Source organism: Dipodomys merriami, unplaced genomic scaffold, assembly GCF_024711535.1.
Source record: "Dipodomys merriami isolate MVZ:Mamm:240054 unplaced genomic scaffold, mDipMer1.0.p SCAF_84, whole genome shotgun sequence".
NCBI classification, from domain to species: Eukaryota; Metazoa; Chordata; class Mammalia; order Rodentia; family Heteromyidae; genus Dipodomys; species Dipodomys merriami.
In genome coordinates, this window is record NW_027206446.1 from 1,895,959 (window position 1) to 1,911,569 (window position 15,611).

At 47.6% G+C, this 15,611-nt stretch overlaps 1 protein-coding gene across 11 annotated transcripts in view; it reads right to left on the reverse strand.

Annotated features, from left to right (window-relative positions):
• The window catches only part of C2cd5 (C2 calcium dependent domain containing 5), a 67,321-nt gene that overhangs the window by 38,622 nt on the left and 13,088 nt on the right, over nt 1-15,611 (reverse strand). For 4 of the 11 annotated variants that reach the window (XM_070011758.1, XM_070011755.1, XM_070011756.1 and 1 more), the window contains exons 7-8: nt 12,900-13,027; nt 5,004-5,080 (exon numbers count right to left, since the gene is read on the reverse strand). In XM_070011758.1, the coding sequence (XP_069867859.1) occupies nt 5,004-5,080; nt 12,900-13,027 (205 nt within the window). Of the gene's footprint in view, nt 1-3,668; nt 3,702-5,003; nt 5,081-6,725; nt 6,912-11,694; nt 11,844-12,899; nt 13,028-15,611 lie in introns of all 11 variants that reach the window. The other 7 variants (XM_070011754.1, XM_070011751.1, XM_070011757.1 and 4 more) reach the window with 4 other exon arrangements.

A 15,611-nucleotide genomic window follows, 5' to 3' on the forward strand; every position in this document is an offset into this window, starting at 1 on the left:
TTTCTCTGTCACCACTAGACCAGCAGGGAAATTCCAAGGAACAGGAGATGTATGTTAGCAAGACAACACAATTCTCCAAGTTTCTCCAAACTTCTCTCTTCCCTCCTCTCTTAAGAACATAAAATCTTAAAAATTAAGTAGGCCAGGGATGGGAAGGTAGCTCAGTGGTAGAGCGCTTGCCTTGCATGCATGAGGCCCTGGGTTCGATTCCTCAGCTCCACATAAGCAGAAAAAGCTGCAAGTGGTGCTGTGGCTCAAGTGGTAGAGCGCTAGCCTTGAGCTGAAGAGCTGAGGGACAGCGCCCAGGCCTAGAGTTCAAGACCCATGATAGACAAAAAAAAAAAAAAAAGCCAAGCAAGAGTGAGACCCAGGAAGGTGAGAATGTGGAAGGGGTGAAGGAGGTGTCACGGGTGAAGATGCACCGTATCCATAAACTGTTCTATGGCACCTCCCCTGAACAACTACTTAAAGACAATAAAAATTAAAAAAAACTTAAATCTGTTACGTTAAACAACAAAAGGGCTAGAAAGATGGCTCAGTGGTAGAGCGCTCGCCTAGCATGCATGAAGCCCTGGGTTCGATGCCGCAGTACCACATACACAGAAAAAGCCAGAAGTGGTGCTGTGGCTCAAGTGGTAGAGCACTAGCCTTGAGCCAAAGAAGCTCAGGGACAGTGCCCAGGCCCTGAGTTCAAGGCCCAGGAGTAGGAGGGAAAAAAAAGTGACAGACCCTGAGTTTAAGCCCTAGTACCAACACACACACACACACACACACACACACACACACACACACACACACACACACACACACACACACACACACACACACACTGCGCTAAAATAGCACATAGGAAAAGGCATGCCTATGAATGATCCAAATGTGGAAATTGTGCTATCTGATCTCTGACTACAAGAGTAATATAGAAGCAGGGCGCTGGTGGCTCCCACCTGTCATCCTAGCTACTCAGGAGGCTGAGATCTGAGGACTGCAGTTCAAAACCAGCCCAAGCAGGAAAGTCTATGAACCATGAACCTCAGTGAGCTACCGGGGTCAGGAAAACATGGAGTTCTTAAAGCTGCCTCTATCTTCATCTCTGGAGGAGAGTGGATTAAAGGCAACATAAAAAAGCTGGAAGCCAGAGGAGTTGGAGAAACAGGCACCAAAATACAGCAGCTGGGGCTCTGGCTGGCTTCTTTGAGCATGAGAAATTTCACTGAGCACAGCACTTGGGAAGACTCAACAAGTAGCCAACAGTACCCAGATTCCTGGGTGTTCACTCGTGTGCCCACATATCTGCATATTCAAGATCAACTCAGTTACAATTTATAAGTAATTTCTAGAGAAATATGGGGGAAAAAATTAATCTATGTAGTATAAGAATAAAGCCAGGAGCTCGTGGCTCACGCCTGTCATCCTAGCTACTCCGGAGGCTGAGATCTGAGGATTGGGGTTCAAAGGCAGCCTGAGCAGGAAAGATGGTGATTCTCTAAATCTCCAACTAACCAGCAAAAAGTCACCAGGGGAGACATGGCTCAAGTGGAAAGGCACCAGCCTCGAGTGACAAAGCCAAGTCAGAGCGTGAGGGTGAGAGTTCAAGCACTGGTACCAGCACAAAAAGAAGGAAGAAAAGCTGGGAGGGAGAGAGCGAGGGATCGGGGACCTTGTCCAAGAAGAAATGCACTCATTCTCTGACTTACGTAACTGTCGCCCTGCTGTACATCACCTTTAAAAATAATTTTTAAAAAATTGAAAGAAGAGAATAAGGGGGCTGGGCAGTGGTAGAGCGCTCGCCTCACATGCATGAAGCCCTGGGTTCCATTCCTCAGCACCCCAGACACAGAAAAAGCTGGGAGTGGCGCTGTGGCTCAAGTGGTAGAGTGCTGGCCTTGAGCAAAAGAGGCTCAGCAACAGCGCCCAGGCCCTGAGTTCAAGCTGGAGAAAAAGGAGAAGGAGGAGGAGGAAGGGAGGGGAGGAGGAGAAAGAAGAGGAGGGAGGGAGGGAGGGAGGGAGAGAGAGAGAAAAGAAAGGACAAGAAAGAAAAACACCAATCTGTGGAACTGTTTAGGTTTGGCCCCGCTGAGAGGCAGGGAGAAAGGAGGGAAAGATTGGAGGAGAATATATCACTAGTGAAAGAAACATCTAGACAAAATGCATTATCTCCATCTGGACTGTTTCAACGTCTATTTTAGAGGAGAAATGCTCATATGATCAAATATGTGAAGGCTTTTCCTAAGTGGGGCCTAATTCTCAAATCACCTCAAAATATCCGGAGTGTCATATGGTCCAGTAGAATAAAGACAGGTAATTTGTATTTCTTCTCTGTATGGCTATGTCTTAAATGCATAGACAAGAGACAGTGATCAGAAAATACACAGCCAATGCCGGGCGTGGTGGCTCCCGCCTGTCATCCCAGCGACTCAGGAGGCTGAGATCTGAGGATCACGGTTCCAAGCCAGGCCTGGCAGACAAATTTAAGACACTGTCATCTCCAATGAACCGGCCAAAAAGAGCCAGAGGGGAAGCTGTGGCAACAGTGATTGAGCAAAAAAATAGCCAATGGACAGCACCCAGGCCCTGAGTTCAAGCCCCAGCACCGGCATTAAAAAAAAGGGGTTGCAAATTTCATACACTGAATCCAAAATAATTTCCATTGATTATCTTTCCCTTATAGTAAAATGGTTTTAAAGGTTCTTTGTACGGACTGTAAGGTCACAGACATATCAGAAGTCTTGTACCTGATTTCAAATCAACTCTGGCTGTTCTGGGGAGGAAAATTCCAGAACAATAATTAGGGACCCTGGAAAAGGACATTTAAAAAAAAAAAAAACAAAAAAAAAACAGGAGGGCTGAATGCCGGTAGCTCCTGCCTGTCATCCCATCGACTCAGGAGGCTGAGATCTGAGGATCATGGTTCAAAGCCAGCCTGGGCAGGAAAATCCATGAGACTCTCATCTCCAATGAACCACCAGAGAAAACCGGAAGTGGAGCTGTGGCTCAAAGTGGTAGAATGCTAGCCTTGTGGAAAAAAAGCTCAAAGGAGAGCCGCCCAGGTCCTGAGTTCAAGTCCCAGGACATACATGGACACACTCGGATGGAAGGACACACATGGACACACACACACACACACACACACACACACACACACACACACACACACACACACACACAAATATACTATTTGCTAGAACAGAATAAAAAAGAACTGTTCTCAAAAGCCAAATTCTGGGAGTAAAAAATACCTTCCCCTTCTATCTTTTCTATCATCAACATACATAGGCATTCATGACTATGTTTTTCGATCTGATGGTCTAAGACACAACACGGAAAACTGCATTAAAACTTTAAACAAATGCGGACAGCTTTGGGAGCCAGACAGGATGGAACGCGAAGGCAGTGTCATGTCTGAAAGGAAATGCCAAGACAGAAAACACCATGCGCTCCACCAGCAAAACAGAGAGCCGGGGTTTCATGGGGTGGGGGGGGTGGGGGCGGGGGGGGGCTGTTATATTTGCTGTTTGGTGTCTGTTTACTATTTTGTTTTCCAAAATGAAAAGAAGCAAGCTGGCGACATCTGTCACAAAGCCGAAATGAAACTTAAATGGCCAGGATTGCAGGTAGCGAAGCTTCTGCTACAAGAGCCAGGTTCTCCAAGGCGTGGGAACACATACCCGCCCTCCGCAGAACCTAGGACGTGATCCGCCCTGAGCCCCGATGCCAAAAGAAACAGAGAGAGAAACATCACCCCAAACGATCACAGCCGCGCCCCCCACAGCTGCCCTGAGCATCACCTAGAACATTCCACACCGGTACACTAGCCTAATGGGCCAAGCACTCACTCCCAAGAGATAGATTGTCCTTTTGACCAGTCAGATCATTCACACGCCATACGTCATCCGAACTAGCCAAGCATCCAACATGGATACACTGTCCTAATTCATAGGAATGGGTACAATTATAAAAGGTGAGTATTTGTGATACATCGCAGAGAAATGACAGAAGTATCGCACTTAATGACCGCATTAACATACGGAATGATTAATTCTTGGTCATGCAATCAAAATGCTACTCCAAGTGTTTTCTACAAATATATATGAACCATCAGAATGTTTTCAGTTGGGCACTGGTGGCTCATGCCTTTAGTCCCAGCGACTCAGGAAGGAGCCTGTTACTGAGGCCTGAGATCCAAAGCTGGTCCAGGAAGGAAAAGCCATGAGACTCTCATCTCCAATTAGGCATCAAAAAAAAAGCAAGAACTTCCAGCACCCGTGGCTCCCGCCTGTCATCCCAGCTACTCAGGAGGCCGAGATGTGAGGATCGTGGTTTGAAGCCAGCCCAGGGAGGAAACTCAGTGAGACTCTTATTTCCAATAAACTACTGAAAAGAGCCAGAAGGAACATCGTGGCTCGTGTGGTAGAGTGCTCACCTTAAGCAAAAGAAGTTCAAGCCCCAGAACTGACACCAAAAAAAAAAAAAAAATTATTTCAGCTTTTACTGGAAATTTCCAATAAACGATCAGAAGACAAGAAACAGTTACAGGATTTATCTAAAGCAAAAGTTAACATTTAGAACGGAAATGCTTGGGGGCCAGACGTCAGTGGCTTCCATCTGCCATCCTAGCTACTCAGGAGGCTGAGATCTGAGGATTGCAGTTCAAAGCCAGCCTGAGCAGAAAAGCCAGTGAGACTCTTTATCTCCCAGGAACCACCAAAAAGCAGGAAATGGTGCTGTGGCTCCAAGTGGTAGAGCGCTAGCCTTGAGGACAAAAGCTGAGGGGCAGCGCCCAGGCCCTGAGTTCAAGTCCCAGGACCAGCATGCACACACACACACACACACACACACACACACACACACACACACACACACACACACACACACACACACACACACACAAAGAAAGGAAATATTTTGATCGCTTGCAATGCATTTTGGATATGAAAAGCACCATGTGATAACGAGGAGACGTCATCTCAAGGAGCAGGTGGAGAATGTAAATGCAGGCTTACCCTCTGCTCCAGCGCTGACTGGGTCTGTTGTCTCAGAAGCGCTTTGAAAGGCCCGTCCTTCCCAGCACTGCCCATTCCTACAGGAAATCAGCACACAGATAACCAAAACAGTGGAGGAACGCGAGCCTGACTCAGTCTTCTTCACAAACACGTGATTAAAAAGCATCCACACATTTCACAGCACTGGAGAAGCAACCTAAGTACATAGTTAATTCTGATCGAGTAAACGAGAGTTCTTGTGTTGGTATTCTTTTTTCAAAAGCAAGATGTCAGAATCAATTTTGCTCAAAGGATTGTAAGAAAAAAATCATGCTACAGGAACGAAGCTCTGGATAGCAGTCCATTTTTATAACATCAAGTCTAACCAAAAAGTTCATCCAAATCGTGTCTATTGTTAATCTAACAAAGGACACAAAAAAGAAATGAGCAATATTTGATCAAAGTTAAAAAAAAAAAAAGTGAAAAGAGCACTTAACTATACTGAACATATCCCAAAACGGTAGAGAACAAGAAACAGATAAAATTCAAGGTATAGCAAATTATATTCTCCTAGTTCCAGTTCTAAAGATAATAAAGTAGTATTCATTTCATACTTGTTAGCATCCATTCACAAATGTCAACAAAGTTTTTTTGAAATAAAGAAAAACTAAACTAAAAAAATGGACAGACAATAGACACATCATGAATGTAGATAGTTATGGATGAAAAGGAATATATTTCTCAAGCTCTTAGATATATTTTTTAAGGCTTAATATTAACGTTTTCCTGTCTTGCTTTACTGATTTGGAAATACCACCAGAACAACTATGGTAAGATTACAGTCTATAATCTATAATCTATATTATGCTCTATAATCTATCATCATAATCTATATTATAATCTATGTATTACATATTATAATTTATAAGCAAGGGAAGGTGGGAAGTGTTCTACACATCAAAACTAACACTCCACCCTTCCAAAGCAGAAAATGCAAACTGACAAATTCACTCCAGCGAGTTTAAAAAAAAGAACTCATCTAATCATTTTACATTTTTAGCTGGTTTTGGATAAGGAAACAAAAGTTAGCATGTGTACAGTCCCACTTCAGAAATTCTTTTTTTTTTTTTTTTTTGGTTTTCAACAGTAACCCCAAACGTGATTGTTTCAGACTATACAATGCTAAATAGAAAGAAAACAAAGTTTCTTCAATGTGAAGTCTATTAAAAAGCCATAACGTAAAAGGCAAATTGGTAGTGATAAGTAAAATATCAAAAAAAAAAGTTTTTAAATGACAAAATAATTTGACTAATGCAGTAGGCAGGGGCAGGGGGGAAAAAAAAAGGATAATCAAAGAATATCACCAAAAATGAGACTTAAACTGATTCAAACACAGTAATTTACTCATGGGTCGGCGTGGTTTGGTGAGAAGATGGGACAGGTCCAATGGGAAATGGAGCTGGTGTGGAGGGAGAGGAGAGAAAGCATCTAATCGTCATGACGGTGACCCTTCAGTCCACGTCCTCCGACAGAAAATAAGGGACAAATACGCGTCGGGGACATGTGGGATCCTCCACTGGGCCGTTCTCAAGGCTGTCCCTGGGATCATGCTACAGGTGCAGTGGTGTTCAGCAGTGAGACCGTGAGCAGAACTCCATCCTTTTGTCTAGAGCAGGAAATCAGGAAGAGTCGCTTTGTTTTGTTTTTGTGTTTTGCAAAGGGGATGACAGCATGGGATCCTACCAGAAGTAGACAGGAACAGCTCGTCACTGAAAGAAACGCTTTTCCTCAGGACTGGGCACCCGGGGGAAGGATGAGGGCTAAGGCTAGGTCCCGAGAGAAGACAGGGCTGTGTGAGATGGAAAGGTTCACAAGAGAGGAGAGGGGAGCTGGGGCTCTGGGAGACCCCAGCTCCTCGAGGGGAAGGTGCTGTGGGGAAAAAACAAAAGACAAAAAAAAAAAAAGTAGTAGAGATGCAGGTTCAGAAGGTGATCAGAAAAACGCACACGAAGGCAGACAGGCAATGGGGGCGGGCGGGACTGGAGCCAATGAACTTCAATGTACACACAGGTGCATGAAGCAGGGGAGAGGCATCAGCACTTCCACCCAGCACAAGGCAAATAAGCACACGCCTAAACTTAATAAAAAATAAAACAAACTCAAATATTCTCTTCCTTTACATGTGTTCAACTTGATGCCTTTTTTTGTGTGTGTGTGCCAGTCTTCATGGGACTTGAACTCAGGGCCTGGGCGCTGTCCCTGAGCTGCTTTTGCTCAAGGCTGGTGCTCTACCATTTGAGCCACAGTGCCACTTCTGGCTTTTTCTGTGTACGTGGTGCTGAGGAATCGAACCCAGGGCTTCATGCATGCTAGGCAAGCACTCTACCACTGAGCCACCTTCCCAGCCCTTGATGCAGTTTAACTTTCTCTTTTTTTTCAGTGATGGGGTTTGAGTTCAAGGCATGGACGCTGTCCCTAAACTGTTTTTTCTTTTCAAGACTAGCTAATGCTCTGTCACTTGAGCCACAAGCCATTCATTGTGACACTCTCCAATAAACCACTAGAAAACCAGAAGTGGAGCTGTGGTTTAAACAGTAGAGCGCTTGCCTTGAGCTGAAGAGCTCAGAGACAGTGCCCAAGCCCAGAGTTCAGGCCCCAGGACCGCAAAAAAAAAAAAAAGAATTTCATGGAATTTCCTGCCCAGGCTGGCTTTGAACCGTGATCCTCAGATCTCAGCCTCCTGAGTAGCTGGGTGGGATGACAGGCGTGAGCCACCAGCGCCTGGCAGTTGTGATCATCCTTAAAACACAGTTCTTAGAAATGTAAACTACTTCCCTTGTTCTGTTTAACTTGGAAGGTGAAAATGTACCACATCGTTTAAGTATACCTAAAAATGTGTTGCACCAAAAAAATAAGATAAAATACAAATTCAAAGAAAATCTTTAAATTGATTCTAGATCCTTGTCTAAAAAAGAAATGTACTCACTACCTAACTTACGTACCTGGGACCCCTCTGTACATCACTTAAGTAATAATAAAAAAGAAAAAAAAAAGGGGAAGAAAATTGTTTCTAGCTAAGAGGTAACATACTGTGGTGTTTTAAAATTGAATGTACATTTTTGTGTGTGAGCCAGTCCTGGAGCTTGAACTCAGGCCTTCTGAGTTCAAGGCTAGTTCTCTACCACGTCAGAAACAGCCTCCACTTCCAGCTTTTTGCTGGATAATTGGAGGTCAACACCTGGCTTGAATGTATATTATTTTTTAATCAAGTTCTCAGTACCATATAAGGTAGACAGTGGCCATTTTTAATTTAAAATAATGACTAACTTATTTCTGTCTGATTTTGATGTTGAGAATCTTTTCTTCTGCAATGTCTCATCTATATTCTGATTACAGTACTGTATGCATATGCTCAGATTTGAGTTCAGAGTTCTAATACTCTCTGGATGATAAAAACAAAGTATAGTTAACAGCCTGGTTAAAAAATTTAAATTGCCTCAAAACAAGGATTCAATTAGTATCCAAACACTAGCATTCAGAAATTCCAGGCTTATTAGTTGAGTATTTAGGAATAAGCCTCATTAAATGTAAAAGATTAAGCTAGGCACAGCTGACTCATGCCTATAATCCTAGCTCCTCAGGAGGCTAAGCTCTGAGGATGGCGGTTCAAAGCCAGCCCAGGCAGAGAAGTCCGTAAGACTCTTTATCTTCAGTGAACCACAGGAAAAAGCTGGAAGTGGATGATGGGTCAGCTGATAAGAGTGCCAAACTGGAATGAAAAAATGAAGGGACAGTGCCCGGTCTCTGAGCGCAAGCCCCAGTACTGGCACACACACAAAAGCAAAAACATAAACAATTAGAATCTACAGAACTACGAGAGACTGAGCAGAAAAACAGGCAATAATGTTAACTATTCTGGTATGTTAGTATTATTACGTATATTATTATAGTATTGCTATAACAATACATCATAATAGTATAATAGTATATAATAATAAAATAGTATTATATAACATTAGTATAATAGTATTAACTATTATAACTATTATAATTAACAAAAAATACAACTTTCTTGGACACATCTTTCCTATCTTTGTTCTCTTTCTGGCTTTCCAGTTTCCAAATAACTATCCAGTGATCATTGGCTTCTTGTACCCCACTATTTCTTGGGGTGCTGATTAAGACCAAATGACGACAAATTAATACATTTCTGATAAGATTAGCTTGGAACTAACTACAGGACAAAGAAGCATTTGTAAATGAGTTGGTATGGCTGGAAGGATTCGCTGCTGACATCACAGATGCTATGATAAAGCCAATGAGGAAGGCAGGTAAGCCTGGCCAGCTGCATCCTGTTTGATAAACTGCCCTCCGCTTGGCCTTTCAGATGAATCAAGGAGCAGAAAGAGCCCAGTACTGACGGCTCACGCCTGTAATCCCACCCACTCAGGAGGCTGAGATATGAGATGTATTTCCAATTAGCTCCAACTAGCCAAAAGCCAAAAGTGGAGATGTGGCTTAAGTGGTTGAGTGTCAGCCTACGAGTGAAAAAAGCCAAGAGCACCAGGCCCTGAGTTCAAGCCCCAGAGCTGGTACTGAAAAACAAAACCAAACCAAACCCTACAGAACCCGAGGTGCCGAACATTCGTAGAACTGGGGGTGTCACTCAGGGGTAGAAAGCTGGCCTAGCACGCAGGAGGCTAGACTACATTTAAAAACACAAGGGCTGGGAAGGTGGCTCAGCGGCAGAGCGCCTGCCAAGCATGCATGAAGCCCTGGGTTCCAGTCCTCAGTACCACATAGAAAAAGTCAGAAGTGGTGCTGTGGTTCAAGTGGAAGAGCCCAGAGAGGCTCAGGGACAGAGCCCAGGCCCCAAGTTCAAGCCCCAAGACTGGCAAAATAATTAAAAAGAAATATAAAAAAAAATAATAATAATAAAAAGAGAGAAAAGAAAAAAAAAGATTTACAAAACACGGTGGTTTTGGTTCTGTTTGGTTACAAACATCAAGGCCAGAATCTATTTTTTTTTTTTAATAGACTACAGTTTGAGCGGTTCAATGTTTATGGCAGTAAGTCTGACCAGAATGCCACACGCCAAAGCACTGGTGGCTGCATCCAGCTAGAGCCTGAGCTAGGATTCACCAGCGGGCCTGTCCCTCGAACTTTCCAGAAGATGGGACCTGCATGTCCTAAACCATCGCTAGATCCTCTACCAAAAAAAAGTCTCATGGACTTTCCTGTCCAGGCTGGCTTTGAACCATGATCCTCAGCTCTCAGCCTCTGAGTAGCTGGGATGACAACCATAAGCCACTGGCACCACTTCCAGTTTTCTGGTAGTTCACTGGAAATAGTCTCACAGACTTTGCTGCGCAGGCTGGCTTCGAACCGTGATCCTCAGATCTCAGCCTCCTGAGTCCCTAGGATTACAGATGTGAGAAACTATTGCCTGGCTGTGATTTTTATGTGTGTGTATATGTTTTTTTAATTTTAATTTTATTTTTTGTTGTTGGTTGTGGGGCCTGAACTCTGGGCCTGGACACTGTCCCTCAGCTCTTCAGCTCAAGGCCAAGTGCTCTACCACTTGAGCTACAGTGCCACTTCCGGTTTTCTGGTGGTTTATTGGAGATCAGACTCTCATGGACTTTCCTGCCTGGGCTGGCTTTGAACTGCAATCCTCAGATCTCAGCAGCCTGAGTAGCTGGGATGATAGGCGGGAGCTACAGGTGCCTGGCCGTGAATACAATTTTTATTGTTCTTTAAGATTATAACAATGTCAGCAGTTGTTGTTTAAAATATAATGGAATTATTTAAAGAAACTAGCTCTGATTTGGGCAGTCAAGTATCTCATTTCATGTCTTATCAACTTTTGAGAAGAAAACATAATTCACAGAAACCCAAGGGTTATTCATAAAAATACAAACAGAAATGAACAAAATGGAAAGTGGAAAAAAATTGAGAAATAGTCCAAGTAAAAACAAAGCAAAACAACGTTGGGTGTCTAAAAACAAACAAACAAACAAAAAATGCTGTTTTCTGACTTAGGACAATTAAGATGAGCAAAAGCAAAGGTCGTACACCACAAATGGAGAAATGAGGGGTGCCACCTGCTCCCCTCTACCCTGCAGGACCTCCTGCATAATGCTTGGTAAGTCCTACCACTGAGCTAGCCGCCAGCCCCATCTACAAATAACTAGATCGCTACACTGCCAGGAAACCATTGCAATTCTGGAAGATTCCTTCCGAGATACCATGGTAGGACTATATTCTGAAACGGAAACAAGGAATCACGTGCCAATGCTTTGAAGTGTTTTATTCCTGCTCCGTTTGGGCAGGGGGGAAAACGGAAAGATCCACACCCCAAAAGAAAAGTATGGACTGGATCTCCACAATGAATTGGATCTATTAAAAAGAAAAAAGAAAAGAAAAATGCCCATCTCTCAACAACATCAGGTCGAAATGATTTAAAAAAAAAAAAAAAAGGATAAAAAAGAAAAAGCTTCCTACTTTAGTTGAAGTCACTGAAAAATGATCGCCCTATGCACCCTGGAGGGACTGAAGCAAAAAATCCAGAGGAAAGAGTGGTGTGAAGATGTCCCAGAAACGAAATAAGAATTTTCCAATTTAAAAAAAAAAAATTAAAAAGAGGAGGGAGGGAGAGGAGGGGAAGGGAGGGGGGGGAGGGGAGGGGGCAGGGCCAGTGGAAATCTCTTACCCGTTTTGGGTGTCAAACTTAAGTCTGTGTCTGAAGAAGACTGTCGGCTGTACGATTTAGAAGGAGAAAAGGAGTAAGTGTGATTTTTCAGAGGGGTGGAAGGTCCTGATGAGTGAGCACAGGGCTTGGGGTCTTCGCTGAAGGGCACCCTGCCAGAAGAAGGGGGGAGAAACATGAAATAATCATGTGCCAGGAGGCCTCTGGAGAGACGGCAGCATGATGGGGGGGAGGGGGGCCACTGAGGCAGGCCCGGTCTGTGTCTTTCAGGACATGTAGAAGAACCAGTGCCGCTTACAACTTTTCTCAGCATTCTCTGGAGGAAAATTATCTGCATTGAAACAGTTAATAAGCCAAGGGAAAAGAAAACAAAAAGGCAATTTATAAAATTAAAAAAAAAGCATGAAATGACAGATTAAGGCGCAAAATAATATACATATATATATATATACATACATTAAAGAAATCAATACATCTAAACCAAAAATAGAGGAAAGCAATGCTTTTGTGAGGTTCCAATTGGAAAATCACGGTGTGTGGAAATCGACATGTTTTCCGATTTAGAGAGACACACACTTACACACACACACACACCTTGATTTCCTCCAAAGAACAAATACATACAGAAATCAGTATTAAAAAGAAAACAACCAAAAAAAAAAAAAAGTATGTTTCCTTATCCCAAAGTAGCAGGAGTGATACAGCTAAAGACGCAGCTGATATGAACAACTCTGCGTGGAAAGCAAAACCCGCACTTACCTGTCCACCAGCAACTCTATTCTACAGAAGGCGCGAGAACCTTCTGCTTGCCACCCCCGGGTGGGTTTTGGGGGGACCCATGAGGCCAGAAAAAAAAAAAAAAGCCCCAACTCCTTCTAAGCAATTTCATTTTAGAATCGGACCCAATCAGGCTTTCTCAGCCAATATGGAAGGATCTGGAAATTTCACAGGCAGACTCCAATTGGGGGAGTCGGGGAAGAGTGGGGGGGCACGGCGCCCAGGTTCTGCGAGGCTCTGTGGAACAGATTTTTGACATCGAGAGGATCACACTTCCTTTTACGTAAGTGTGAGCTTGCAGGATGGCTCAGCCCACAGCGCGCATTGCAGTTGGAATGAGAATTCGGAGCCTGGAGGAGGCTGGGATTTGGGGGTGCCTGCCTCTCCCCCCAGCTCTGGGGGGCGGGGGGAGGTTCCGAACAGTGCCGTACCAGTGTAGATGAGAGTGGGGACTGACACAGAGAGGTTCTGGGTGAGTCGGGAGCCGCAGGCAGTGTGAATTGGGCTGTTATGAGTCGAGCGGCATCCGTGGCTGTTTGCGGGGTGGGCGAGCGGAGACCTGAGAGATTTGTGGTCACAGTGGAAGAAAAGAGAACACAGCACATACAACAGATCGCACAGTTAGCTTAAAATACTTGTAAAGGAGTTTGCAGGCAAAGGAGAGAACTTATTACATATATATATATATGTGTGTGTATATATGTGCACATATTCATATATTTTTTGGAAACCCTAGCATGCAAAGAAAAAAAAGTTCAAATGCAAAGAACAGCTACATGGCCGGGTGTCGTGGCTCACGCCTGTCATCCCAGCTCCTCAGGAGGCTGAGAGCTGAGGATCACAGTTCAAAACCAGCCCCTAGCAAGAAAGATCTGTGAAACTCTTTATCTTCACTGTATCTTCAATAACTGAAACTCAAGTGGTACAACACTAGCCTTGAGCCAAAAAGCAAGCTCAGGGAGACGGCTCAGGCCCTGGGTTCCAGCCCCATCACCAGCACACACACACACAAAAATTCATTAGCTGGGGCTGGGCAGGTGGCTCAGTGGTAGAGCGCTTGCCTTGCATGCCTGAGGCCCTGGGTTCGATTCCTTAGCACCACATAAGCAGAAAAAGCCAGAAGTGGTGGGTGCTTTGGCTCAACTGGTAGAGCGCTTGCCTTGAGCTGAAGAGCTGAGGGACAGCGAGCGCCCAGGCCCAGAGTTCAAGCCCCACGACCATACCCCCCCCCAAAAAAAATTCATTAGGATCTAGGTTTTAAGACCCTGTAACATAACATACAAATTATTTTCATTGAGTTAGGACTTACTATATAGTATTAGAAAGATTAAAAAAAACAGTCAAATATGAAGTTTTCCTATTACTTTTGTACTGAAATAGGCGTTGCTGATATAAATGATTAAATAGTCTATGAAGGAAGTGAAAAACTGTTTCTGTTTAGAATTTCAAGATGGTGTATTTAAGAAAATAATTAGAAAAAAAAAAAGTGTGTTGAAGGATTATGTTTAGGCTGGGCAGGTGGCTCCGTGGTCGAGCGCTCGCCTAGCCCGCACGAAGCCCCGGGTTCCATTCCTCAGCACCACACACACAGACAAAGCCCGAAGTGGCGCTGTGGCTCACCTGGTAGAGCGCCAGCCTTGAGCAAGACGCTCAGGGACAGCGCCCAGGCCCTGAGTTCAAGCCCCAGGACTGGCCAGAAAAAGAAAGAAAAGAAAAGACAATCCTAACGAAGCAATGCAACCACCTCCCTGTGCAGCTGTTTCCCATCTGGAGGAAGGAGCTGTGCAACCTAGAGGAGAAAGCACGCCCCCTCCCCTCAGCCCGGCCCCGCCCCTCAGCCCGGCCCCGCCCCTCGGCCCGGCCCCGCCCCTCGGCCCCTCCCCTCAGCCCCTCCCCTCAGCCCCGCCCCTCAGCCCCTCCCCTCAGCCCGACCCCTCCCCTCAACCCGGCCCTGCCCCTCGGCCCGGCCCCGCCCCTCGGCCCGGCCCCTCCCCTCAGCCCGGCCCCTCCCCTCAGCCCCTCCCCTCAGCCCCGCCCCTCAGCCGGCCCCCTCCCCTCAGCCCGGCCCCGCCCCTCGGCCCGGCCCCGCCCCTCAGCCGGCCCCTCCCCTCAGCCCGGCCCCGCCCCTCGGCCCGGCCCCTCCCCTCAGCCCGGCCCCTCCCCTCAGCCCGGCCCCTCCCCTCAGCCCGGCCCCCTCCCCTCAGCCCGGCCCCGCCCCTCAGCCCGGCCCCCGCCCCTCAGCCCGGCCCCTCCCCTCAGCCCGGCCCCTCCCCTCAGCCCGGCCCCCTCCCCTCAGCCCGGCCCCGCCCCTCAGCCCGGCCCCTCCCCTCAGCCCCGCCCCTCAGCCCGGCCCCTCCCCTCAGCCCGGCCCCGCCCCTCAGCCCGGCCCCCGCCCCTCAGCCCGGCCCCTCCCCTCAGCCCGGCCCCTCCCCTCAGCCCGGCCCCCTCCCCTCAGCCCGGCCCCGCCCCTCAGCCCGGCCCCTCCCCTCAGCCCCGCCCCTCAGCCCGGCCCCTCCCCTCAGCCCGGCCCCGCCCCTCAGCCCGGCCCCCGCCCCTCCCCTCAGCCCGGCCCCTCCCCTCAGCCCGGCCCCCTCCCCTCAGCCCAGGCCCCCTCCCCTCAGCCCCTCCCCTCAGCCCGGCCCCCTCCCCTCAGCCCGGCCCCCTCCCCTCAGCCAGGCCCCCTCCCCTCAGCCCAGGCCCCCTCCCCTCAGCCCCTCCCCTCAGCCCGGCCCCCTCCCCTCAGCCAGGCCCCCTCCCCTCAGCCCGGCCCCTCCCCTCAGCCCGGCCCCCTCCCCTCAGCCCAGGCCCCCTCCCCTCAGCCCCTCCCCTCAGCCCGGCCCCCTCCCCTCAGCCCGGCCCCGCCCCTCAGCCCGGCCCCCTCCCCTCAGCCCGGCCCCTCCCCTCAGCCCAGCCTCCCCTCAGCCCAGCCCCTCCCCTCAACCCGGCCCCGCCCCTTAGCCCGGCCCCTCCCCTCAGCCCGGCCCCTCCCCTCAGCCCGGCCCCTCCCCTCAACCCGGCCCCTCCCCTCAGCCCGGCCCCCTCCCCTCAACCCGGCCCCGCCCCCCAGCCCGGCCCCTCCCCTCAGCCCGGCCCCTCCCCTCAGCCCAGCCCCTCCCCTCAACCCGGCCCCTCCCCTCAGCCCC